The sequence below is a fragment of the Amblyraja radiata genome, chromosome 1 (assembly GCF_010909765.2).
Source record: "Amblyraja radiata isolate CabotCenter1 chromosome 1, sAmbRad1.1.pri, whole genome shotgun sequence".
NCBI classification, from domain to species: domain Eukaryota; kingdom Metazoa; phylum Chordata; class Chondrichthyes; order Rajiformes; family Rajidae; genus Amblyraja; species Amblyraja radiata.
The window spans coordinates 10739298-10765327 of record NC_045956.1 but is presented as its reverse complement, the minus strand read 5'-3'; the positions used below and the strand labels follow the sequence as shown (position 1 = coordinate 10765327).

Sequence of the window (26030 nt, the reverse complement as noted above, 5' to 3'; positions counted from 1 at the left end):
TCAATCCTGACCATGGGTGGTGTATGTACATTCCCCCTGTGATCGCATGGGTTTTCTCCAGGTGCTCTGATTTCCTCGCACATCCCAAACGCGTGCAGGTTTATCGGTTAACGGGCTTCAGTAAAATGCACCTAGTGTAGGATGCAAAAGTGGGATCCTACCAGTGTATGAGTGATCAACGGTCAACGTGAACTTGGTGGGCCGAAAGACCATTTCCAGGCTGCATTTCTAAACTAACCTAAACTAAACACGTACAATGAATTTACTTGTGAATCTGTCAAATTTGAAGAGAGCAGAAATATATAAACATTTCTGACACCAGCTGCGGCCGCAAACCTACCCATGTTCCTGACCCCTGGTGTTCTGGACCCTAGTGGGCGATGTAGCTCTGGCCACATAGCCCACGAACACAAAACCCCTGCTCACATGCCAGAGTACCAAGACAGTCAGATACTGGACCATCAAGAGTTCCAAACATTCAGATATTGGAGTATCGGAATTTTACTAAAAATTATTTTAAATGAGAAAAGAAAACATGATGCAACATCAAAATCATAGCACAATGGAAGATGTGATCCATTCTTTTCCTGTTTTTTATCTTGTCTATAACTTTAGCCTTTAAAGCTCCATGGCATTGTTTCCAAAAAACGACAAAAGGTGTCAGACACATTTTATGCAATCAGTGGATATGTTATAAGAAAGAGCAAGGGTGGGACCAAACTTGAAGGATCTTTTGCCTCTGCACCATTTTCTTATACTACACTTAGGTATGTTGCAAAGCCTACCTGAAGCGTCGCTAAATATCTGCCGCTGAGGTTGTGCGCGATTTTGGCGCCGTTTAGAGGGGGCGGGTTTAAAACGCGATTTTCTCTAAGCTGTTCCAATCGAAAATGTTCAGCCTAGTTAATTATTAACGAAAAATCGCTGATAGACCCCGTCGCAAAGGCTATTATTAGGTTTAAAGGCCTTGAATAATAGTTATAGTAGTTTAAAAATCAATCTTTAAACCCGCGACCGTCAGCAACCGCAGGGTCTCATAAAGAAAATAGCAGAAGGTAGGTTGTATATTTTTACATTAAAAAGGGCTTCTAAAGATCCTTTTATACAAAATTTAATATTGCGAGTAGCTCAATTTGGGCCCATTATATCGCGCAGTATTTTTCTGGGCATTTGAGGCACAAATCTACCGCAATGTGAACGTTCTAAACCAGCGCGTTCCACAGGGACCCACTGGAAAGCTGATTTAAATGGGCATTTATTTACAGCAATTGAACACTGAATTCCTTCCATTTGGCCTATAAATTAATGTAAATGAGATTTAAAAATCATGTTTTATTGTGAATTATTTGTGAATATTATTTGGACATTTAGGCTATTTAAAAATGTTAATCATTTATTAAGAAATGGATAGATGTTTAGATCTAGTAATTGAAGTCTGAAATTAGCTACAATTGGGTAATTAACTAATTATATGCTTTAATTTCAGGTCATCCAAGTAAGATTATTTTATATTTGTTTCAGAATGCTTCAATCTATGATAACTGAAAATTTCATTCAGTTCTCTTAATTTTTAAGAAAGTTATGGGCTTTTGACTGTTCACGATCACAACTTTTTTGTTATGTCCATAGAAAATCAATAGGGAACAAGATGCTCATTTCCGAGTATGAAAATGGCCATAACTTTTTAAATACTTGAGATATGAAAGTGAATTAGATGTCAAATTAAACTTATTTTTATGCTTTATCTGATGGGATAAATTACAGACTTGATTTTTAAAATCTCAAAATTTTGTAACATTGCTACTACACTGGGATTCCCTTTATATCCAAAAATCTATTTGTCCATTTCTTGTACTCAGCAAATGTGTCTCCACCAGCCTCTTGGATTGAACATTAATCTGAATGCTCCCATCCTTATTTTAGGTCCCTGGTATGAAACACCCCAGCCAATGGAAACACAGACCATGTCATGCCCCATGAATATTATCTATGCTTCAAAAAGACCATTCCTCATACATCCAGACTGCTTAATTCCCCCATTCCAGGAAACAATGCCTATTGCACACCCTCTATCATAAGCATATTATTTCTGAAGTAGGAAGATCAAATCTGTATGTCCAGAATAATCCAGATGCCATCCCATAAGGCCCGATAAAATTATGGTCGGACATCTTTACTTTCAGAATCAAATTCATTTGCAATAAAGGCCAACCTACTTTTCTCTTCCTAATGTTTGTGGCAAATTAATTGTGGGGTATTATGGTGAGGCTATACAAACATTGGTTAGACTGCACATTAGATAATTATGTACAATTCTGGTCACCACACTAGAGTATATAGTAGCAACAGAGTACCAGAAGAAATTCACCAAGAATGGAGGGTTATCATTTACTCTCGCGAGAATAGAGGATGCTGAGGTTTATAAAATTACTAAAGTAAGTAGGTCCCGTTGGGTCCCAGTCACACAGGAGGCCTGGTCCCCCTAACACAACCCGTTCCCCAACGCAATATTCCACCACTCACCTGTTTCACCCAACGCAACCCGTTCCCCAAAGCAATGTTCCACCACTCTGGGGAAGGGGTGTGGAGGAGGGGGGTGTGGGGGGGGGGTGGGAAGTGTGGGTGAGGAGGGTGTAGGGGAGGGTGGTATGGTGGGGGTGTGGGGGAGAGGGGGCGTGTGGGAGAGGGGGCGTGGGGGAGAGGGGGTGTGGGGGAGAGTCAGGGAGGGGAGGGTGTGGGAGATGTGGGGGAGGGGGAACCTCCAAAACCTTCATAACTTTTGTACTATTTCACCGATCGAAACAAAACTTATTTGACGCAGCAGAGGAGAATGGCGAGTAAGGTGGCGAAAAATCATAGCGCTACGGGGGATCATTTTTGCGCAAATTTAATTACAATGTAGGCAGGAAGTGGTGAAGGTGACAGTTTTAGGGACTGACAGACAGACAGATGAGGGGCATGGATAAGATAGATAGTCAGTATCTTTTTCCTATGACAGGGCAGTCTAAAACTGGAGGGCATGCGTTAGAGTGAGATGGAAGAAATTTAATGGAGATCTATGGGGTAAATTTGTCATACTGAGGATGGTGAATGAGCTGTCAGGTAGTGGAGACAGATTTAATTACAATGTTTAAAAGGGGCTTGGACAGGGAAAGCATTGAAATAGGCAAGCGTAAAGCAGATAAATCAGATTCGCATAGATTGGCATTAAAGTTGTCATGGATAAGGTGGGCCAAAGGGACCTGTATGATTCTATAACTCGGCACTTTAAATGATCTAACCCAGCTCATCTGACCACCAATAATTCTAACTATTCAAAAATTGCACTGCTTTTTTTAAATTTGTTTCGAAGTAGATGATATAAATCATCTACCTAGTCTATATCCCTTTACAGCTTTTCTGCATCCTGCTCACAACCAACTGTGACAAAGCTCAGTGTCATCAACAATATTCAATTCATTATGCAGTCCATCCCATCCAAACCATTGTTACCGATTATTAATAACCCAGGCCCCAGCAGTAATCACTGCAACACCCAGGAGATGCAGCCACTAAACTCAAAATGACATTTATTTTGTGTTTTCCATCCATTAACATATTCTCAATTTGTGACAATATATTACAGTCAATCTCATGTGCTCCAATATTGTTTCACCTCTAATGTGGCACCCTATCAAAGCTCTTCTGAAAATCCAAATCAGGAACATCAACTGCTATTATTTTTTATTTTATTGATTACAAACTCAAAAATCTCAAACAGATGCATCAAACACTATCATATTTTAATACATCCATGGTGATTGCCAACCCCTACTAAGTACCCGACTACCACTTTCTTGATAATGGATACTAGCTTTCCCCCTATTTGTGGATGGGCAGCTGACACGTCTATGAGTGCCTTCCTTTTTCAAAAGTGGGATTATATTTACCACCATCCAATCTCTCGTAACCTGCAGAATAACACATAGGAAAGTGCAGTAAAGTGCCTTTGAGGGCAGACTGGATCAGGAATAATTTTATTGAATGGCCCAGCAATCTCAATGGTCCACTTGGTCTACCCTGGTTCTGAACTCATCTATCACGAGATCTCCCTTGACCATGTCTCAACCCCCCTCAAACTCAGAAACAACCATGCTAAATCCCAATCCTATGTTATTCATTCCTTTCTGGCCTCCAGTTCCAAATTTTTTTCCAATTAACAATCAAATTAAAAATTAACCCCTTCTCTCTTCCTCCACCAATTCTATTGTTCCATTACACGGCAAGATGATATGACAAAAATAAAATTCGTGATTTTGGAATATCGAACCATGAAAATTCATGTTGAGTGTAAGTGTTCTATACATGCAGTCTCACTTTGTTGGACATCATAAAATGTTTGCTAATAACAGAGGAAGAGGCACTACAAAGTTATTAATTTTAATTCTATAATACAATGCCTATGAAAACCACAAACTTCCATAAAATCTTTGCCACATACTATGCATAACATAATAAAAGGAACAGCAGGTGCTAGTTTATGCCAAAGATACTCAAAATGCTGGAGTAACTCGGCGGATCAGGCGGCATCTCTGGAGAAAATGGATATGCAACATTTTGGGTCGAGACGCTTCGTCAGCACTACGTTTGCGCTAAATATTAGTTGAGTTGTCTTCTACAATATCCTTCCTTTCAAACGGCCCAAAATAGATCTTAAAATAACTAAAAATGACTGTGGAGGAAAGAACTACAGATGCTGGTTTACAGTGCCTTCCATAATGTTTGGGACAAAGACCCATCATTTATTTATTTGCCTCTGTACTATACAATTTGAGATTTGTAATAGAAAAAAAATCACATGTGGTTAAAGTGCACATTGTCAGATTTTAATAAAGGTCATTTTTACACATTTTGGTTTCACCATGTAGAAATTACAGCAGTGTTTATACATAGTTCCCCCATTTCAGGGTACCATAATGTTTGGGACACATGGCTTCACAGGCGTCTGTAATTGCTCAGGTGTGTTTAATTTGCTCCTTAATGCAGGTATAAGAGAGCTCAGCAGCTAGCTTTCCCTCCAGTCTTTCCATCACCTTTGGAAACTTTTATTGCTGTTTATCATCATGAGGACCAAAGTTGTGCCAATGACAGTCAAATAAGCCATTATGAGACTGAGAAACAAGAATAAAACTGTTACAGACATCAGTCAAACGTGGTCTTACCAAAATCAACTGTTTGTAACATCATTAAGAAGAAAGAGAGCACTGGTGAGCTTACTAATCGCAAAGGGACTGGCAGGCCATGGAAGGCCACCACAGCTGATGACAGAAGAATTCTCTCTATAATAAAGGAAAAAAACCCACCACCTGTCCGACAGATCAGAAACACTCTTCAGGAGTCAGGTGTGGATTTATCAATGGCCACTGTCCGCAGAAGACTTCATGAACAGAAATACGGAGGCTGCACTGTAAGATGCAAACCACTGGTTAGCCGCAAAAATAGGATGGCCAGGTTACAGTTTGCCAAGAAGTACTTAAAAGAGCAACCACAGTTTTGGGAAAAAGTCTTGTGGACAGATGAGATGATGATTAACTTATATCATCGTGATGACAAGAGCAAAGTATGGAGAAGAGATGGAACTGCCCAAGATCCAAAGCATACCACCTCATTTATGAAACACGGTGGTGGGGGTGTTATGGCCTGGGCATGTATGACTGCTGAAGGTACTGGCTCACTTATCTTCATTGATGATTTAGCCACTGGGGGCGCCTCATTGATGGCAGCATCTGCCTACAGTGTCTGTTTTCCCCCTTTTTTTTTTTTTTTTCAGTTTTAAAAGTTTTTGGGGATTCTTTAGCTTTTCTATGTGGGGGAGGGGGGGGTAGGGTAAGGGGGAAACCGTTTCCCAGTCACTTCCTGGCGAGGACGCGATTATTCTCCGAGTCGCGTCCTCGCCCCCCTCCTCGCGGCCTACCACCTGGAATGGAGCGGCCTTTTTCTGCCCGGGATCTGGACCAGAACTTCAGCAGCGGCTGCCCAGCACTGGATTCACCGCGGAGCGGGGCGATGCCTACCTGGATCGCCATTGAAGCTCCAGAGTGTTGGGCCGCTGCTCCAACATCGTGGAGCTGTGGTTTGCGGAGCTCCCAGCGCAGGCGGCATTGACTTCAACATCGCGGAGTCCTGGGCCCCTTTGCCGAGGGCCGCCAGCGTGAATTTCCGCCCAGCGTGGCCCATGGACTTCGGGAGCCGCGGACTCCAGCAGGAAGTGGTATTTTCGGATGTCCAAGCCGCTGAGGATGTCCTCCATTCCCAACATCAGACTTCCATCACCCCGACGAGCAGGCCTGAACATCGGGCCACCCGTAGCGGCGTCAGCGGGGGTTTTGGGAGCCCCCCGACCACAGGAGGACAACAGAGGATGACTGAATTTTTTGGAGCCTTCCCTCCCAGTGGGAAACTTTGACCCCGCTGTGTGGGGATGTCTGTATTAAAGACTTTCGTGTTCTGTGCTCTTTATTATTTGTATGGCGACCACACATCTCACTGTACCAATTGGTACATGTGACAAATAAATGTATCTTGTATCTTGATACAACTGCTGATGGTAGTAGCATAATGCATTCTGAAGTGTACAGACACATCCTATCTGCTCAAGCTCAAATAAATGCCTCAAAACTCATTGGCCGGCAGTTCATTCTACAGCAAGATAATGATCCTAAACATACTACTGAAGCAACAAAGGAGTTTTTTAAAGCTAAAAAATGGTCAATTCTTGAGTGGCTTAGGCAATCATCTGTTCTGAACCCAATTGAGCATGCCTTTTATATGCTAAAGAGAAAACCAAAGGGAACTAGCCCCCAAAACAAGCACAAGCTAAAGATGGCTGCAATACAGGCCTGGCAGAGCATCGCCACAGAAGACGCCCAGCAACTGTTGATGTCCATGAATCGCAGACTTCAATCATTCATTGCATGCAACAATATGCTATATGCATGCAACAATATGCAACAAAATACTAAACATGCCAACTTTCATTTACATGACATTGCTGTGTTCCAAACATTATGGTACCTGAAATGGGGGGGGGGGGGGGGGGGGGGGGGGACTATGTATAAACACTGCTGTAATATCTACACGGTGGAACCAAAATCTATAAAAATGGCCTTTATTAAAATCTGACAATGGGCACTTTAACCACGTGTGATTCTTCTATTACAAATCTCAAATTGTGAGGTTTAGAGGCAAATAAATAAATGATGGGTCTTAGCCCTCACACATTATGGAGGGCACTGTAGTTTACCTTTGCAGCAGTCATGTTCATTTAATTTGAAAAGACTAGGTGCTGAGAGCTCTCTTATACCTGCATTAAGGAGGCATTTAAACACACCTGAGCAATTACAAAGAGCCGTGAAGCCATGTGTCCCAAACATTGTTGCACTGAAATGGGGGGTAACTATGTATAAACACTGTTGTAATTTCTACACGGTGAAACCAAAATGTATAAAAATGGCCTTGAATAAAATCTGACAATGTGCACTTGAACCACATGCGATTTCTTTTCTAGTACAAATATCAAATTGTGGAATACAGAGGCAAATAAATAAATGATGGATCTTTGTCCCAAACATTATGGAGGGCATTATAAATCAAAGATTGACACAAGATGCTGGAATAACTCGGGACAGGCAGCATCTCCAGAGAGAAGGAATGGGTGACGTTTCGGATCGAGACCTTTCTTCAGACTAAAAACAACATATTTATTCAAGAAACATGATTCGTAAATGGATTCCATAATTGATCATTTGAAATAATGTCATTTAGTAACATGTTTTGGTATGATTAAAGGAGAAAAACAACATTGGAAATTTGTATGCGTGCGTGTATGTGAGATCTCGAAACCCTACCAAAACAGTACACGATAGCCTCACAACGGGGACCCAACGGCTCCATTTTAATCAAATTATTCCGCTTTCGTTAACAGCTAACATTGCGTTTAGCTTATTTTAAAGGAACGCGATTTTCATTGAGAATTTCATTTAAAAAAGAACATTGCGATTTTCATTGTGGGAGATGGGATGGGGGCGGAGGTTTCATTTTAAAACAAACATCGTGATTTTCATTGTGGGGGGGTGGAATAGGGGGGAGGTGAGGAGTGGGGGAGCAGGGGGGTGGAGGGAGATGAAGGAGGTAGGGAGAGGGGTTAGGGAGGGAGTGACTGAGGGTAGGGGAAAGGAGAGGTAGAGGTGAGGGAGGGAGTGGGGTAGGGGAGGAAGAGAAGGGAAAGATGAGGGAGGGTGAAGAGGAGTGGGAGGGAGTGCTGGGGGATGAGGGTGAATGGAGGATAGCGGTAAGGAAGAGTTATGGCGAGGTAATAGAGGAGGGGAGGAGGAAGTGGGAGGAGGGGAGAAAGCAGAGGAGGGTTGGTGGAGGGTGGGGAGAGGGAGGATAATGGAGGAGAGGAATAGGGGACTGAAGAGGGAGAGTGAGATGCGTTCACATTGATCTTATATTTTACAAGTTATTTCCATTTTGTAGGTATGTTGCAAAGCCTACCTGAAGCGTCGCTGAAAATCTGTCGCTGCGGGTGTGCGCGATTTTGGCGCCGTTTAGAGGGGGCGGGTTTAAAACGCGATTTTCTCTAGGCTGTTCAAATCGAAGATGTTCAGCCTAGTTAATTATTAACGAAAAATCGCTGGAAGACCCCGTCGCAAAAGCTATTATTAGTTTTAAAGGCCTCGTATAATAGTTATAGTAGTTTAAAAATCAATCTCTAAACCCGCGACCACCAGCAACCGCAGGGTCGCATAAAGCAAATAACTCAAGGTATGCTGTATATTTTTACATTAAAAAGGGCTTCTAAAGATCCCTTTATACAAAGTTTAATATTGCGAGTAGCTCATTTTGGGCCCATTATATCCCGCAGTGTTTTTCTCGGCATTTGGGGCACAAATCTACCGCAATGTGAACGTTCTAAACCAGCGCGTTCACAGGAACCCACTGGAAAGCTGATTTAAATGGGCATTTATTTACAGCAATTGAACACTAAATTCCTTCCATTTGGTCTATAAATTAATGTAAATGAGATTTTAAAATCATGTTTTATTGTGAATTATTTGTGAATATTATTTGGACATTTAGGCTATTTAAAAATGTTTATCATTTATTAAGAAATGGATAGATGTTTAGATCTAGTAATTGAAGTCTGAAATTAGCTACAATTAGGTAACTAACTAATTATATGCTTTAATTTCAGGTCATCCAAGTAAGATTATTTTATATTTGTTTCAGAATGCTTCAATCTATGATAACTGAAAATTTCATTCAGTTCTCTTAATTTTTAAGAAAGTTATGGGCTTTTGACTGTTCACGATCACAGCTTTTTTGTTATGTCCATAGAAAATCAATAGGGAACAAGATGCTCATTTCCCAGTATGAAAATGGCCATAACTTTTTAAATACTTGAGATATGAAAGTGAATTAGGTGTCAAATTAAACTTATTTTTATGCTTTATCTGATGGGATAAATTACAGACTTGATTTTTAAAATCTCAAAATTTTGTAACATTGCTACATTTTGAACTTCAAAAATGCTGCAGCCGCGCTCCCACTTGCCGGCCGCGCCTGAGCAGTTGGGGGAGGGTTGCCGTGACTCGCGTCACAACGGGGATCTCTGGCGTCACAACGGGAACCGCTTAGCCGCGCCAGCACAGTTGGGGGCTATGGGTGAGTGGTGGAATATTGCGTTGGGGGACGGGCCCAACGGGTCTGCACTTGGTCTAGTTTGTATTAAATTTGATTACCAATTTTATTCTGCAACAGCAAAATTACTGGGCTTAAGAAATTCCAGATAAATGACCTTGATACATTCATTAACTTGGAATGTTTCTACAATCTTACAACAGTAAATCTTCATATAATTCCACTCACATAGCCCTGGAGAAATCTTTATAGCCAGGTTCCCAGTTAATTACGATACTAGTATAAAAGACATTAATAACCTGATCTGGATACTGTGGATAGCAAATGATAAACTGCAGCATCAGCAAAATCATTATATTAATAAAGATGAAGTGAGAAAAGAAGGAGGTATTTGGTCAGAGTTGGGAGGATGGGGGTGTAGTAGGTAAAGAAGGATATTGAGAAGGTTAGAGTAAAATGAATAAAATAATCACATACACGTTTTTGAAATTTCAAATGATTTTGGTGTGCTTTTATTTAAAAAAAATAGTCTACAGTACCACCAAATTTCCCCACAATTTTGTGCACAGCAAGTTGAAGGACAAGCTGCTCTCACTGAGGTTATACCAAAGGAGATGGCCTTTCAGCTTGTTGATTTAGTTTTGGTTCTTTGTAAGAGCAATCCAGCTGATCCTACTCCCTTGCCAACTCCCACGTTGGAAAAACCAGATTGGTGATTGCTTTGTAGAGCACCTGCACTCAGTCTACAGGGATAATCTTGTGCCTCCTCAAATTAAAAATAAAGTACTGGAGAAGCTCAGCAGATCAGGCAGTATCTGTGGAGAGAAGGGGACAGATGTGCTTTGGGTCAGGACCCTTCTTCAGATTGATGGAGTAGGCAGGAGAAATCTGGGGCAAAGCTTGTGAAGTTATAGATGGATACAGGTTAGGAAGGCTGATTTCCAGATGGTTGGAGACAGTGACAAAGGCTAGAGGCAAAACGGTGTCAGATATGGAAGGAAGAGGAGGAGTGAAAGGTAAAGCCAGAGGGAGGGATATGGATGGAAAGGGTCAAGGCAAAGGGAAGAGAGGGCAGATAAAAGGAAGTTGGGGGAGGGAGGAGGGTGGGAGATGAGCTCAGGGAGGAGGGTGGAGGATGAGCGGAAGGAGGGGATAGGTGGCGGTAGGAGAGATGCATGTTTACATGGCAGGGGAGGGAAAACAGGGGAGGGGCTGGGGTCAGGGGTTACTTGAAATTGGAAAATTCGATGCTCGTGCCATTTGGTTGTAGGCTATGCAAGCAGAATATTAGGTGCTGTTCATCTAGTTTGCGTGGCTTCACTCTGGCGATGAAGGAGACCAAAGAGAGAAGGGTCAGTCGGTACAGGATTGTGAAGGAGAATTTAAATGGCTAGCAACTGGGTGCTCCAGAAGGCCCTGACCAACAGAGCATAAAGAGGAATTGTGAGGTCACATGCAAACTGGCAAGGAGCTTTTTAGTTGCTGGTCATTTTATGACTCTATAGCCATCCCTATGACTATAAATCTGTCTCCAATACCAGGCATAACAGTACATTCCAAACACTCACCACTCTTTTGATTCCTTTGCTAATCATCTTCAATTTATATCCACTAGCTAATGACCGCTCTAACAAAGAAAACCAAAATAATTAAAACAGATAATCCTCACAACCATCCCTGGCCCAAGAAGATAAACTCTTGGTGCCCAATATACCCACATAACTATTGCAAAAAAAAGTACCTGGCCAGGCAGCATCTGCAGAGGGAGATGGACAGGCAATGTTTTTGGTTGAAATACTTCATCAATGAAAATAAACAATGCCAATGCTGCATTGAAAAAGTGCTGAAAAAACCCCAACCCCAACAGCATCTCCCTGAATTTCCTACATTGTTTTTGGTTAGTTCCGGGCTCATGAACAGTTTGGGTTGAAGATTCAAGAGCATGAAAAGCACCAATCTGCAGCTCCTAACAATTAAAACACATTTGGACAGGTACGTGAATACAAAAAGTTTAAAGGGATATGTGACTGCTTTTTCATGTTTCTTTCAATATATCTTATTTTTCTTCTCCTCCCCCAATTCATCCTTCTTTGCTAGCTGACTTCCACTGTTTATTTTCTTCTGCTGTACACAAATCACACCAGAGTCATTGTCATGGAATGATAGTGTGGAAACAGGCCCTTCTGCCCAACTTGCCCACAACAGGCAACATGTCCCAGCTACTAGTCCCACCTGTCTGCGCTTGGTCCATATCCCTCCAAACTTGTCCTGTCCATGTACCCGTCTAACTGTTTCTTAAACGTTCTGATAGTCCCAGCCTCAACTACCTCCTCTGGCAGCTTGTTCCATACATCCACCACCCTTTGGGTGAAAAAGTTACCCCTCAGATTCCTATTAAATCTTTTCCCCTTCACCTTGAACATATGTCCTCTGGTCCTCTATCCCCATACTCTGGGCAAGAGATTCTGTGCATCTACCCAATCTATTCCTCTCATGATTGTATTTACCTCAATAAGATCACCACTCACCACTTTCACTTTTAGCGCTCAATGCCATCTCACAAATCCTATTATATACATTCATCACCTTACTCTCCATTTCTTCCCCATGCTCCTAATCTCATTTTTCTCACTAATTCTCAACCTAATTGCCACTGGATTCTGAGTTGAGCATATATTTGGACTGCGGTGCACAGATGCTGATTCACTAATGAAACTAAAGGACAAAATGGAAAAAAGTGGAGGCTTTTATAAATTGGGCAATTATTTTATTAAATAGCATGCCAGGTTCAAGATGCTGTGCCATCCACCTCTGCGACGTTATGCATTTTCAGTTTTATCAATCGCAACCTCCCTCTTTTTATTGTATCCTCTTCTGCTTCATCTTCTTTTTCATGAACATCTCTTTAATCCTCTGGCCTTCTCTACTTCCCCAAACCAACAGTTCCTTTCCTTCCTTCCTCAATCACCACCTATAATTTCTTCTTGAGCTATTTTCTCTATCCATTTTAGGCTCTCTTTTCTATCTCATATTTTACTCCCTACCTTCCAGTTACCATTGGCTTGATTGATTGAAAGACAGCATGGAAACCAGTCCCTCAGCCCACCAGTCCATGCCGACCAGCTTAATTTTCTTTCCCTCATCTGTTTACATAGACTTCATGGGAATTAGAACAATTCTAACTAGATCCCAGAGTCCTGTTTGGAATTGGACAGTCTTAGGAGGTATTTTTAGTCAGCATTGTTTTTATCTTCAGCAAAGTAGCTTTGGTACAAGTTGCTAAGGGTGTGAAGATGTACGATGGGAATTGAGAGAACAAGTAAACATTCAACTGTTATAAGCAAGCCCAACATAAAAGCTTTACAGGAAACAAGATAGTTTAAAGAAATGGTGCACATTGAAGAGAACATTTGTTTCATTTTGTTTTTAAATTAAGTTAGTTGCACAACTATAAAAAAAAAACTATATTAGGTTATGTCAAAAAGCAGAGATTGTACTTTAAAAATATTCAATATTAGTTGACAGCACAATAGCTGGCTCTGCAAACTATATAGTTCTATCATTTTCTCTGTTACCCAAGGGGAAAAACAGGTGGAATAGCTAGCAGCACCACAAAAGTCAGAAAAATTGCACTTTGTAAAAGCATTAATACTGGAAATTTCAACTTGGACTATTCAGGTGCAACTAAAATCAGGTCAGGAACAAACCTAACAATGACCTGGAAGCAACTCATCCATCTTGTATCGTTCTAGACAGTCAAATGGGGAGGAGAGAATTAAAAAAAAATAATAAACTAGGCCAACCAAGAAAGGTAATTTTACTGTCATTTTTACTACTCTCTGCAACACTTACTTCTCCCAATAGATTAAAAAACTATTATAAATACAGACTGGACTGGATTTTTCCATGATCCACTTTCATTGCAACCAATAAAGAATGTAACTCTTCCTGATATGGCATAATTACAATGCAATTCAATTAAAGCATTTCTGAAAATAACTGTTAAATTCTACAATGGAATTAGTGGAATTAGTAGCAAAGAGTTCAATTCACATTTCATGTGACACCTTCTTTGCCCGCTTCGAAACTGGCAACACCACCAGGAGTGGAATAACCCTGGCCATGGTGGAGGGACAGGCCTTCTCACTTAGCACTCAGGAGGTACAGTGCGCTCTGCATAGGATCAATCCACGCAAAGCTGCAGGCCCGGATGGAGTCCAGGGAAGGGTACTAAAGGACTGTGCTGTACAGCTGGCGGAGGTATTCACGAGAATCTTTAACCTGTCTCTATCTCTATCTCAAGTGCCTGAAAACAGCTACCATAGTGCCAGTGCCGAAAAAGTCTAAAGTCACCAACCTGAATGACTACCGCCCGATTGCCCTAACTCCAATACCAATGAAGTGCTTTGAAAGGCTGGTCCTCTCCCACATCAAATCCAGCATCCCTGCCTCACTGGACTCTCATCAATTTGCATACAGAGCAAATAGATCCACAGAGGATGCCATCTCTCTGGCTCTTCACACTGTCCTGACTCACCTGGAAAGACAGGGCATGTACGTAAGGATGCTCTTCATTGACTATAGCTCTGCCTTCAATACGGTCATCCCCACCAAGCTCACCACCAAACTCCACCAGCTAGGCCTCAGCTCGCCGATATGCGATTGGATCCTGAATTTTCTGACGGAGCGACCGCAGGCAGTGAGATTGGGCCCGCACCCGTCCTCCACTATCACCCTGAGCACCAGCACACCACAGGGCTGTGTACTGAGCCCCATGCTCTACTCCCTCTTCACACACCACTGTGTTCCTGCATTCGACACCAACACCATCGTCAAGTTTGCAGACGACACAACGGTGATCGGGCTGATCACCAACGATGATGAAACAAAATACAGAGCGGAGGTGCAGAACCTGGCGGACTGGTGCTCACGTAACAACTTGTCACGAAACACCTCCAAGACCAAGGAGCTGATTATCGACTTCAGGAGGTCACATAATGGAGAATACGCCCCAATCTCCATCCACGGGGACAGTGTGGAGAGAGTGTCCAGCTTCAAGTTTCTGGGCACTCACATCTCAGAGGACCTCACATGGTCCACCAACACCGCTGCGCTGGTCAAGAAGGCCGTCAGCATCCATAAAGACTCCTCACACCCTTGTAATATACTATTCGAACTACTTTCCTCCGGCAGACGTTACAAGGCCTTCTACGCCCGCACCTCCAGACTCAGGAACAGCTTCATTCCCAGAGCTATAGCGGCTCTGAACCGGCCCTGCTGAGTGCCCCCCCCCCCCCCACCCCCATGGACTGTCTCCCTCGGATGGTCACGTCGCACAGACACATCTGCACTTTAGTCTGTTTGAACTGTTTTGACTGTTTTACTGTTTTAATGTTCTTTTTACAAACCATGTTCTCGGGGTATCTAAATCTAAATTTTATTAGTTATTTAAGTTATGACATCGGATGGAAGCTGCATACCAAATCTCGTTGCACTTATGTGCAATGACAATAAAAGATATTATTATTATTATTATTGTTATCTATTAAGTGAATAGAGTCATAGACCTAAATAGCATGGACACAGGCCCTTCAGCTCGCCTCGTCTAAGCTGACCAAAGTGGCATAATAGGCCAGTCCATTTGCCTACTTAAACCCAAAGCCTTTTAATCCCTTCCTATCCATATATCTGCCCAAATGTCTGCTAAAAGTTCTAATTGTATACATTTGTCCAACTTCTTTTGGCAGCTCACATATGGACTTCTCTGAATGACAAAGTTGACCCCCAAGATCCCTCTTAAATCTCTCTCTCTCTCTCTCTCGTCTTAAACCTATGCTGTCCAGTTTTAGAATTCTCTACACTGAAAAGGAAAAAAAAGTGTTCACTTCATCCATGCCCCCCCATGGCCTTGTACACTTCAATAAGGTCACTCCTCAGCCTATTATGCTCCAAAGAAAAAAAGTCTCAGCCTATCCAATCTCTCCCTATAACTCAAGCCTGCAATCCCAGTAACATCATGGTGAATCTCAACTGCACCTTTTCCATCTTAATAACATGCTTCCCATGGCTGGGTGACTAGAACTGCACACAGTACTCCAAATACGGCCTGGCCAATGTTTAATGTACAACTGCATCATGATGTCCCACTCAATACCCTTCACAATGAAAGCAAATGCCAAATGCTTTCTTCACCACACTGTCCACCTGACCCACCACTTTTATGGAACAATGCATCTGTACTCCAAGATCTCTCTGTCCTCTCCAGGGCCCTATCATTTACTGTGCAAGTCCTGCCCCCTGTTTAACATACCAAAATGCAACATCTCACACTTGCAAGAGTTAATTCCATTTGTCATTCCTTAGCCCTACTTCCCAACTGATCTAGGTGCTGTTGTAAACTTGGATATTCTTCCTCAATGTGTACCAACTGTGGTGACATCTGCAAATGTATTAACAATTTTAACTACATTGAAATTCAAAACGTAAACAGAGAAGGCCAAAAGTGTTTTATTGTCATATGTACCGAAATGCAACAATAACATTCTTACTTGCAGCAACACTACAGGTTTGCACAGTACTCAATAGATAACATAAACAATCAAAAAAATAAAAATAAACAAGATCCCAATATGGTGCAAAACAAAGCCCGAAGACCCTAGTTCAACCAAGGCAGTTCACGGTTAGCTTAGTTGGAGTTTATAGTGTTCAATAGCCTGATGGTGGTTGGGGAGCTGTCCCTGAACATTCAGTCTAAGACTCCTAAACCTACTTCCCGATGGAAGGGGTGAAATTAAAGTGTTGCCAGGGTAGTTGGTGTGGGTCTTTGATCATGCTGGTTTTCTTTTTGAGGAAGCGCCTCGTATGAAACCCTTTGATGGTGGGGAGGTCAGTATCTGTGATGGACCAGGCAGTGTTGCCCACCTTTTATAACCGCCTTCATTCCTGGGCTTTCAAACCAGGCCATGATGCAACAAATCAATATGCTCTCTATCATACATCTGTAGTTCAAGAGGCTCTCCGTCAACATACCAAATCTCCTCAATAAAGGGCCTGTCTCACTAACGCGACTTTTCAGCGACTGTCTTCAACCTTCAAACTCGAGGGCATTCGCCTGAAAAACCTCGAGCTGAATCGATCGTCAGCGATGAAACCGCGAGCTGGATCGACCATCAACACACACACACACACGCACGCGCACACACACGCGCGCACACACATATTACAAAGTCGGGGGTCAGCGAAGGTGGGGGAACGCTGTCTGAAATTCACACCCGCGATGAACAGGAAGGTAAACATGGCTGGCACAGTGTACGGTAAGTCCTTTAGCGAGCGCGGAGGGGGGAGAGAGAGGGGGAGAGAAGGGGGGGGAGAGACACTTTTAAGAAGCCAGACAACTTTTAATAAAGTTTAGTGGGCATTTAACATTACTGGTCGGTTTTCATTGGTTCTGAAAACTCCAAAGAGCCAATGCCCGGTCAGCAAAGGAGATTGCCCATGGCTACCCTCGACTGCCTATAACTACATAGCGACCCCACTCTACTGCACTATGAGTTCAAAAGAGCCATGCCGACCAATTTTTACTTGCGGAAATTTTTTCAACATGCTGAAAAATTTTCCTCGATCAAACTGAGGCTGCGAGCATGCGGGAACTTCCCTCGAGCATGAAGGAGATTTAAGGGGCTGTCCCACTGCGGCGACCTAATTGGCGAGTTTAGAAGAGTTTGAAAAAATGTCATGTTAAAGACCTCCTTCGACTATGTAGAAGACCTCCTTCGACCTCCTTTGACTATGCTGAAGACCAGCTTCGACCAGCTTCGGGAAAATTGGACACCGAATAGTGGTGAAGATGACCTCATTTGATCTCCGTCCTCCCTTCGACTTTGTTGAAGACTATCTACGACTACCTTCGATTTCCTTTGACTACCCTCGATTTCCTACGAATAACATGCCCACCTACTATGACCTACTTCGACTAAACCTACAAGTAAAAGTTTTTACTCGCGGGCATTTTTCAACATGTTGAAAAATACGCTGCGACTTAGCTGAGGCCTCGAGTACGCGGAGACTACTCTCGAGCATGAAGGAAAGCTACAAAGACCTCCTAGGACCTCGTGTCGACCATGCTGCGAGTACGAGTCAAGGGCAAACTCGTCTGAACTTGCGGATTAGGTTGCCGCAGTGGGACAGCCCCTTTACAGTGACCTCCTAGGACCACGTATCGACCATGCTGCGAGTTTGAGTCGAGCGCAAACTCTTCTAAACTCGCAAATTAGGTCGCCGCAGTGGGACAGGCCTTTAACAAACAACAGTGGACATAGCATTAATCCCTGCGGCACTCTAATGGTCATAGATCTCCAACCAGAAAAAGTCCTTCACAACTAAACTTTGACTCCTTCCTCCAAGGCAATTTTGAATCCAAATAGTTAACTCGCCTTGGATTCCATGCAATCTAACCTTCCAGACTATCCTACCATATAGGAGCTTGTCCAAAGCTTTGATAAATTCCATACAGACAACATCCACTGCCCTGCCCTCATCAATCCTCATACTACCAGATTCGTGAGATGCATAATTAAGATTAAGATGTACAGAATTATAGGAAGGACATGATTGCACTGAAGAGGATGCAGAGACGATTCAGTAGGAGACTGCCTTTAGATGGAGCATCAGTTATGAGAAGATGCTGGATAGGCTGGCTTTCCTTTTCAACTGCGTAAGAAGTTCAAGAAGGTATACAAAATGATGATAGAAAGTAGAAGGAGTCCAAAACTCGACAGCATGTGTTTAGGTTAAGAGACAAGCTTTTAAGAGGAGGTCTGTGAAAGAACTTTCTCACCCAGAGCATGGATGGAATCTGGAACACTAGCCGAGTTGATCAAGGAATCAGGTACCCTCACAGCAGTTAACAATTTAGACAACCGTATGAATCACCAGGCTATACAGATCCCATCTGTAAAGGGATACAGATCAAGTGCCAGTAAACAGGATTAGAATAGATGGATACTGATGATTACCATGGACATGGGGGACCTAAGGGCCTGTTTCTGTACTGTATGACTGTGTAACACCGTTTATTCTTCTCATATTATTACAGGCAAGAATGGAGGATTAAAAAGCCTGTTGGCTGTAAAGAGATCATTGTGGTTCATCCTTGCTCACCAAGTCTGTCAGAAATAACAATTGGCTTAGGGCAGTATGAGAGTAAGAAAATAGACAGCCCAGTCCATAACTCCTGAACAAATCAAGAACACGAACAACCTTGTTTGAGATTGAGATTTCTTTTGGGGGACTTTGGCAATAAAGAGATTATAAAGTTGGAGTTAAGGATGGTAGGCAAATCAAAAAACAATAAATACATGAAGGCAAATTAATCCCTTATACACGTGTTTCCAGTGGTGAACAATAGGCCATGTTCCTTATTGTTCATTTACATTTTAGTTTTAAAGGCGTTTAATTGGGATATGAGAAGATAGAAGTTCTCAGTCACAATTTAATTATTATGTTTTACAATCTTGATATGTTATTTAAAAAAATGCAAATATTTGAACAGAACTTTATATCAAATAAAGCTTAGTGCTGGAAATACTCATCAGGTCAGGCATCATCTATACAGAGAAAAGCAGTGTCACCATTTCAAGTAATCTGATCAGAATGTCGCACAAAAAGGTCATCGAACTGAACCTTTGAACATGTTTTGCTTTCCTCTCATGTTGCCTGACATACTAACTATTTTGAGCATTTTTTTATTTCAAATTTCCATTATCTACACTGGATTGCTTTTGTAGAAGTTAATACTGTAAAAATCCAGTTTTCCAGCACTTCAATAACCAACATCCTCCAGGAGCTTCAATGTCAACATCATGTCAAATCAGAAGGACCCCCGAGCCAACATCAGAGCAGCAGTTCAGAGCTTGATATAAACAACCCCAATGAAAAAAAATGTTCAAATTACTATCTGTGGAGGTTATTATGTTAGAATGTATTATAACAATTACATTTATAGACTGACATACAAAGTAGAAGCAGGCACAGCTCATTGAAATCCTGGAGCCTGCTCCACTATTTATTAAGATCATGGCTAATTGGATTGAAATCTCAACTCTGGTTCCCAGTTTACCTGCATAAATTTTTCAACCACCTGAGAATAATTTAACAAACGCTGCCTTAAAAATATTCAAAGACTCTACTTTCAATGGCCTATGAGGAAAGTTCCGAAAACATACGATCCTCAGAAATATTCTGACTTACTTTGCCTCAAAATGAATGACATATTTTTTAAACAATTACCTCCCATCAAGCTTCTCCCACAAGAGGTAACATTCTATTGGCTCTCCTCTCCTATCCTATCAAGACCTGCAGGAACTTGTATGACTCTACCAGGCTCCATTTCATTCGTCTAAACTCCAGTGAACATGCTGCCTTGTTCAACTACCCATTCTGGACATTTGTCCAGCAAGATTATCTCAGCTGCTTACAATGCAATAACATCCTTCCTTAAAAGAAGGAGAACAATATTATACAGAGCACCTCACTTATAATGTAAAATTCTAATGTGTTTTGCACCTCATTTAGAACATTTCAAAGCACTTCACAAGCAATGAATTACTTGTAATGAAGAAAACATATGCATGTTTCCTCCCCCTGCCCAATTACCAAAGCCCTGGCAGTAATTTGTTTTAAAATATGATCAACATTTTAAGTCTGAAAATAAAATACAATAGATTCATAATGAAACATGAATTTGTCATAGTGCTTGGTAATCTGATTAACTAGCATTTATATGACATCTTTCACAATCTCAGGATGATGCAAAGCATTTTACAACCAATTAAGGTGCATTAAACTGCTGTTGCTGGATTCTTGAGAAAAACACAATTGGTGAAGTAACTCAGTGGGTCAGGAAGCACCTGTGGAGGGAATGGACAAACAACATTTCAGGTAGAGTGTAAAAGAATGTCCCAAACCAAGACGGCGTCCATCTATTCCCTCCACTGATGCCCAGCTCACCCGTTAAATTTCTCCAGCACTTTTCAGATCCCATTTCTCATAACATCATCATGGACGTGCAAAATCCACTGTAATTACATGCGGTTTGGCAGTGAGGTTTGTGAGGTAATCCACTTTGATAGCAAATACAGGAAGGCAGATTACTATCTAAATGGCGTCAAATTGGGAAAAGGGGAAGTACAACGGGATCTGGGGGTCCTTGTTCATCAGTCTATGAAAGTAAGTGTGGTACAGCAGGCAGTGAAGAAAGCGAATGGCATGTTGGCCTTTATAACAAGAGGAATCGAATATAGGAGCAAAGAGGTCCTTCTGCAGTTGTATAGCCCTAGTGAGACCACACCTGGAGTATTGTGGGCAGTTTTGGTCCCCTAATTTGAGGAAGGACATTCTTGCTATTGAGGGAATGCAGCATAGGTTTACAAGGTTAATTCCCGGGATGGCGGGGTTGTCATATGCTGAGAGCTGGGCTTGTACACACTGGAGTTTAAGAAGGATGAGAGGGCATCTCATTGAAACATATAAGATTGTTAAGGGTTTGGACATGCTAGAGGCAGGAAACATGTTCCCAATGTTGGGGGAGTCCAGAATCAGGGGCCACAGTTTAAGAATAAGGAGTAAGCCATTTAGAATGGAGACGAGGAAACACTTTTTCTCTCAGAGAGTTGTGAGTCTGTGGAATTCTCTGCCTCAGAGGGCAGTGGAGGCAGGTTCTCCGGATGCTTTCAAGAGAGAGCTCGATAGGGCTCTTAAAAATAGTGGGAGTCAGGGGGTATGGGGAGAAGGCAGGAACGGGGTACTGATTGGGGATGATCAGCCATGATCACATTGAATGGCGGTGCTGGCTCGAAGGGCCGAATGGCCTTCTCCTGCACCTATTGTCTAAAGCCAAGCTCCAACTCCACTAGCGTGTTTTATAGCTACATGTTAGTGCCCAACACCAGTGACCCTCACTTTTGTTTTTAAATTAGGACTATCCTGCTCACTTGGGACAACGTTGCAGGGGCATCACCTTGCTCCTTTATTATTGAAAAGATCCAGTTTGTCACTCAGCAGCAGTTCTTCAGATCTGCTTGGCTCAAATGTTTGTGATATCATGTCCTCAAGTGAGAGGCACCTGTCTGAAAAGGTTACCATTTCAACCTCAGATTCCATTACCTCCTTGGTCTGATGGTAACAAGGCAACATGCAGTACTCAGTTTAGCTTATTATCACGTGTACCAAGGTACAGTGAAAAGCTTTTGTTGCTTGCTAACCACTCATTAGACAGAAGCATAAAGGTTACTGCATGGAAGGAGGCTAATCATGCCACCAAATCTAAGCTGCAGCATTCCAGCCAGAGACACTAAATTGGCCTCTTCCTGCAGCCCTGAAAATAACTTCCCTTCAAATAATTATGCAGTTTGTATATGTACGTTTCCATGCTCTCTCACCACCCATTGAAGTGTGGAAATTAAATACAATACAGGAACCCTATTGAAACATAGTTTGTGTTTCATATATCCATGCTGACAGTTAAATTGACTTGGTTCAATTCTTCTAATATGTGAGTAGCTCCTGATTTTAGTTTTTCCTTCCTTTCTTAAATAGCGTGATTATATTTGCAATCCTTCAACCTACAGGAACCATTCCAGAACCTTTGAGTTTTCGAAGATGACAACCACTGCATCCACAATCTCTGTAGCCATCACTTTCCAAACATTTCTATGTAGCTCATCAAGTCTTTGGAATTCAACTTTCAGTCTCAGTGACTTATTTAGCTTATTTTATTTTAAAATACTGATGCCCTTCAGTTCCTCATTTTTGCTGGGCTATTGATTCTCTGATATTTGTAACAGATATCACCAAATCATTGCCGATGATACAAATCAAGTTGGGATTGCAAATAGGAATGCGAATGCACAGACCCTTCAATGGGATATCAACAAACTAAGCATATGGGTGCAAATGTGGCACACAATATATAATGTGGAAAAATATGCAGTAATTATTTCTGTATGTTGGGCATGTTTCAAATGGTAAGAGCCCAGTAAACGAAGTTCAACTGACCAGAGCATCCCTATACAGGGTGCTGAAAGCTAACACACAGATGCAACAAGAAATTGGAAAGGCCAATGGTATATTGGTCTTTTTATGAGGGGGGTTGAGTAGAGGAACAAAGATGTCTTACTGCAAGTATATAGAATCCTGGTGAGACCACACATGGTGTACTGTGTAGTTTTGGGCTTCTCAGCAAAATAAGGATATACAGTAAACCTTCGCAATAACGGACCTCGTTATAACGGATTTCGGTTATAGCGAACCAAATCTGTTGTGAACCGAGTTTATCGTTTCATGGAGTGACCACTTGGTGGATGGAGCAACTCTTGGTTTAGTTTAGTTTCAAAGATACAGGTACTGTACATTGATATTGCTCAGTTTCTTCTATTGTCCTTACTTCTGTCCTAATGTGTTTTTGTATACTTTGGAGAACTACACATTTGAAGAGTGTTTGTGCATTATTTTAGCTTAGTTTAGGTTTACAGCATGCAAACAATGAGCACCCATACTCTAGTTCTATCCTAAACACCAGGGAAGGAGGGGGGGGGACATAGAACACGAGCACCTGGAGGAAACCCACACCACAGGGAGCATTTATGGCAATAACATACTTGCATTAAGGAGGCATTTAAACACACCTGAGCAATTACAAACACCTGTGAAGCCATGTGTCCCAAACATTGTGGTGCCCGGAAATGGGGGGGGGGACTATGTATAAACACTGCTGTAATTTCTACATGGTGAAACCAAAATGTATAAAAATGGACTTTATTAAAATCTGACAATGTGCACTTTAACCACATGTGATTTTTTTTCCTATTACAAATCTCAAATTGTGGATTACATGGGCAAATAAATAAATGATGGGTCTTTATCCCAAACATTACGGAGGGTACTGCATAACTATCCTGGACAAAACACCCCAATGAATAACCAGTGGCTCTCTGATGCTTTAACATTAACTTAACTTGCATCCTGCACTTGTAATCACATCATTTGATAAAATAAAATGCTAACATGATCCCACAATTTTATAAATGTAGCATTTTCTTTAATGGTCATCCAAATGTCATGGACCAATGCTTTAAGGTAAACAAATATTCCCATCTCACATTTTATATTTTATATTTTCAGCCAAAAGTACAAAATAATCTTTGAATAAATAAATAACTTATAGTTTGCAAAATGTTGATGCTTAATATTACAAGCAGAGAACTATTAATTAGCAAAAGTGAAACTGCATCTCACTTGTGACTTATCAAATCGCACCCCCGATTCAAAATTAATCCACAGATGAGCATTAACTAACAGAGCAGTCAATTCAAAACAAGGGTGTCCTGAGCCACATTCCATATAATTTTTGTTACTGTATCAACTCATGATTTTACTTTACTCAAACAGAAATAGTAAATTTTCATTAGGAAGTATACATTAAGCTCAATCAGTTCAATTCGAATAAAAAAATGTCACAAGAAAATGACACCTAACCATGTGAAATACAATTATTTCATATTGCAAAGTTATTTTGATATAAAGACACCCCATGGCTACAAAAATATTGAAGAATGAATCAGTGTACATTTGTAGCACAGCAGTTAAATCAGGGAAATAATCTAGAGTTCTGGGTTGACTGTCCCGTTCAAAGCCCACCTTGGTTGCCACAAAATTTAAATTTTGGTGACTTGTTTTCTTTTAAATTCCAAACTATTATTTATGATGATGATCACATAGCTGCAGGATTATTGTAAAAATCTATCTGGATTTGCCCTTCAGGAGAGGAAAAGTCCTATCCTGACACCGGCTTTCCTGTACATGCCTCGAGATCAACAGCAATGTATTTGTCCCTTGACTTGAACTTTGAAATCATGAACCCAAGATCATTAAAAAAAAAACTAGCCAATAACAAGCTTTTTTTTAAAACATATTAACACATTAAAAATCTGATGACCTTCCATTTCATGTTGGACCGACAAGTAACAACCGTATATTACCTGCTGCTACGTTACTCAACACTGTAGCACGACTTGTAATTTCACTTCCGTGTCGATAGTTCCCGCAAACCTGTCAACACGAGGCCATAGATGATACCCTATTTAACAAGCGACCCACCCTTCAGACATCCAAAGAATGTAACCCGTGAACTCAATTAGGAAATAAACGCTGTACAATTCTTCATCTCGCCGTTTTGTGCAACAAGCAGGTGTCTGCATGAGGCTCCTGCAAAACTTCCCATCAGGAATATTTCATTAGTACAAGGCGAATAACAAAATGAAACACAGCCAGTTCCTGCGTTTTCAATTGAAGATGTAAACTTGAAAGTATTACATATTGCAAGTGTCCATGTAGTGTGAATTGTTGCTTGGTCATTTGGGATTATCGGAGTCACCCTCTCTTACCAGGTTAAATATGGTCTCCACGATGTCTCGGTTGGTCACTTCACCCGCTTTTAAGAGACTTGTCAAAACAGCGAATTTCATCCGGATCCCTCGAATAGGTATGGACGGATTGAGGCCCAGGGAAGCAGTCGAATCGCCACCTGATGAGACCTTGGTGCGGGTGTTGGGGACAGTGACTTGTCCCTTGTCCACAGCCTGTTCCCCACGCACGGTCGCAAGTGTAGATTGGCCTCCACCGGAATCGGCGGGCTGTGGGTTGTTGTCCCCGCTCGACATGTTGATTTATCCGGCGGACGAGAGAGGACGGTCGTCAGCACACAACTTAAAGTAGAGGCGCACAGCAAAAACCGTGTTCGGGTGGGGGGGGGACTGCTTTGCTGCGCTCTCCGTCTGTCCCCGAGCCGAGCCGAGCCGGGCCCACTCGTCTTGATCTCCTATCGGGCAACTCGCAGCCCTGAGGCTCCAAATCAGATTGGGGAGGAGGGGGTTATTATTTTTGCTTTCAAAAATAAAACATGAAGGATTGCTCGGCGGGTGGAGATGGACGGGATCGACGTTCCTCAGCTTCGCGCCGCCATGACAGCGTCAACCGCCCCCCTGAGCTCGAGCTCGCAACCGGGCGCCGCTCGCTCACTCGCTCGCTCGCTAGCTCGAGGTACCGCGCGCGGGGCGGGCGGGGGCACGACTGCGCATGTGCGCCACCCGCCGATTGGCTGGCGAGACGCTCAGGTGTTGGGACAGGTAAAGATGGAGGTGAGTGAGTGAGTGTGGGGGGGTTGGGTGATGGAGCGCTGCAAGGACAGACTGACAGAGGGAGTGAGGTAAGGCGATAGCACCACCACCACCACCACCACTTGACGGGTGTGAGAAAATAATAAAGACGGGGGGGGCGCTCACGTACACTGCAGA

At 42.2% G+C, this 26030-nt stretch overlaps 1 protein-coding gene across 1 annotated transcript in view; it reads right to left on the bottom strand.

Annotated features, from left to right (window-relative positions):
- lrba (LPS responsive beige-like anchor protein) overlaps positions 1–25778 on the bottom strand; it is a 672999-nt gene extending 647221 nt beyond the window's left edge. The window contains exon 1 of the mRNA XM_033017677.1: positions 25122–25778. Coding sequence (XP_032873568.1) covers positions 25122–25397 — 276 coding nt within the window. The 5' untranslated portion in view covers positions 25398–25778. The remainder of the gene's footprint in view (positions 1–25121) is intronic.
- Between the last annotated feature and the right edge of the window lie 252 nt (positions 25779–26030).